A 2,114-nucleotide genomic window follows, 5' to 3' on the forward strand; every position below is an offset into this window, starting at 1 on the left:
CCGTATCGACAACTATCAGACTATGTAAGATGACATCAAGCGAGGCAACTTTGAGAAAGAATTGCAGTAAAAATCAGAAAAAAATGCAAGAATCTGTTGATTTTGTGTGTTTTGCAGATTTGTTGAAAAACTGGAGTGATTTATTGATGTAGTTTGGAGTCTAGAGGCCCAGATAAAAAGCTACGGCGGGCCAGATTTGGCCCCCAGGCCTCGAGTTTGATRCACATGCTGCAGGTAGCAAAAAGCAGGAGGAAACATTAACCTGCACAATGATGCTGTGTTTTAAATATGTAAAAGCTAACTTTTGATTTAATTAGGCGTCATATTTTATGAGTCTACTTATGACCCAAATATGACTAGAACCAAAATAAAAGAAATAGAAAAAAGATAAAAATAAAGAATTTCTCTGAGATTCATGAATTTAATTTACAATGAAGATAAACTGATATGCAAAGATTAAAAGGCACAAGAGATAAAATGGTTTGTGTTTAAATAGAAAACAGAATTAAATGGCGGTTTACAAAAACAAAAACGTTGGTATGAACTGGTGAGTGGATGTGGAGTCATTTTAGACACTCATTAATATTTAGTTTTAAATGAATAGAAGAATAGAAACAGCCTTTTAAACAGCAGCAACAGACATAAAAGTGTTAAAGTGATAGAAAAAAAACAAGATTAAAACAACAATAATATACTATTTTTAAAAAATTACTGAAAATGCTGTGTAGTTATTAGAAAGAGACAGATTGGACTCAATATTTAAAATGAGTCGCATCAAGTTTTCAAAATGTACATAATTTACATTTAAAAAATAAATATTGACTATTTACAATACAAGGTTTCCCCCAGAGAATCTGCTAAGCCCGGTGGTTGGATGGCAGGTCAATAAATAAATAAGCAATGGTGGGGRCACAAGTAAAGCCTGRTCACCCGCCAGGCTTATAATACACTGGGGGAAACCCTCTAATACAGTATATTGRTCCAGAAAACATAAATGTTATTTAGAAACGAGTAAAAACGGAGCAGATGGTTGTGCAAGAACGRCRGCAGTTTTGGTTATAAACTATATATCCAAACAAGATTTTTAAAAAGTGTTAGATTTTTATTGTTACAGAAGACAGAAACAGTAAATCTTACTGTTTGAATGTTCGTCCGATTCCCTCTCCTTTCTTCCAGCCCATTCCTTTCAGCATAGCGAGTCCATAAGCCTCGACAGGAACGCTCTCATAGTCCGCCTCCGTCGACTAAAATAAAACACAAATAAAAACCAAGAACTAAACAGACAAATCAACACCGACCTCATGAAGGCTTCAACACCAACTACAAATGGTAGCAACTAGTCACATCTACCCGAGTGACCTTTTAGAAAACGTTTACTTTTAGGAGTATTTTTTACCATGCTGTGCTTTTTACTTTTACTATTTTATTAAGAAGTATTTCTACTCTTGAGCAAATTTTCTGGATTTTATACCCACTGAAAAACAAACAAGTATTAACAAAAACCCACCAGACTCAGAGACACACCTGCAGTTTCTGTTAGTTTCAAAAAAATTTTATTGAAAGAAACCAATTAAGAAAACATTCTTTTGCCTGATTTAGTTATCTTTTATTAGTTACATGAATTATTGTCATTTTAGTCCTTAAAATACCAAACTTTCCACTTAACTGTATATTTTGGTCCATCTGATGTAATTTTTAAATATTAAATGATTGACAATTTGATCAGTTACTCAGCACTTCAGTGAACTTTTTGCTCTTGAGTAATTTCTTGGACGGCTACAGTTCACTGTCAGTTGGTGAAGCTTTGCTACTTTTACTTGGGTACATTTCTCAGGTCCTCTGGTCGACCCTAAACCTCAGATTTTGGTATCGGAGCTGAAATAAGCGGATCGGTTCATCCCTAATTGGAAGATTATGTAAACTTTGGAGTTCTGAAACAAAGCGTGTAAGCAGCAGCTGAGAGAGAGAGAGAGAGAGAGGCAGCTTGTAGCTCTTGCTCAGCCGTTTGGCCCCGGGGCCGTCACACTCAGACTTCAGTCAAAAGGCTGATCCGAGCGGCCGCCCCCCTCCGTCTCGTCTGGAGGTTTTCCTGCGAGGCTGGCCGACAGGCAGCC

General features: G+C 36.5%; 1 protein-coding gene across 1 annotated transcript in view; it reads right to left on the bottom strand.

Moving 5' to 3' along the window:
- The window catches only part of LOC103467951 (G patch domain and KOW motifs-containing protein-like), a 57,094-nt gene that overhangs the window by 16,830 nt on the left and 38,150 nt on the right, over positions 1-2,114 (bottom strand). The window contains exon 4 of the mRNA XM_017305650.1: positions 1,138-1,244. Within this exon, the coding sequence (XP_017161139.1) occupies positions 1,138-1,244 (107 nt within the window). The remainder of the gene's footprint in view (positions 1-1,137; positions 1,245-2,114) is intronic.

This window comes from Poecilia reticulata, linkage group LG7 (genome assembly GCF_000633615.1).
Source record: "Poecilia reticulata strain Guanapo linkage group LG7, Guppy_female_1.0+MT, whole genome shotgun sequence".
NCBI classification, from domain to species: Eukaryota; Metazoa; Chordata; class Actinopteri; order Cyprinodontiformes; family Poeciliidae; genus Poecilia; species Poecilia reticulata.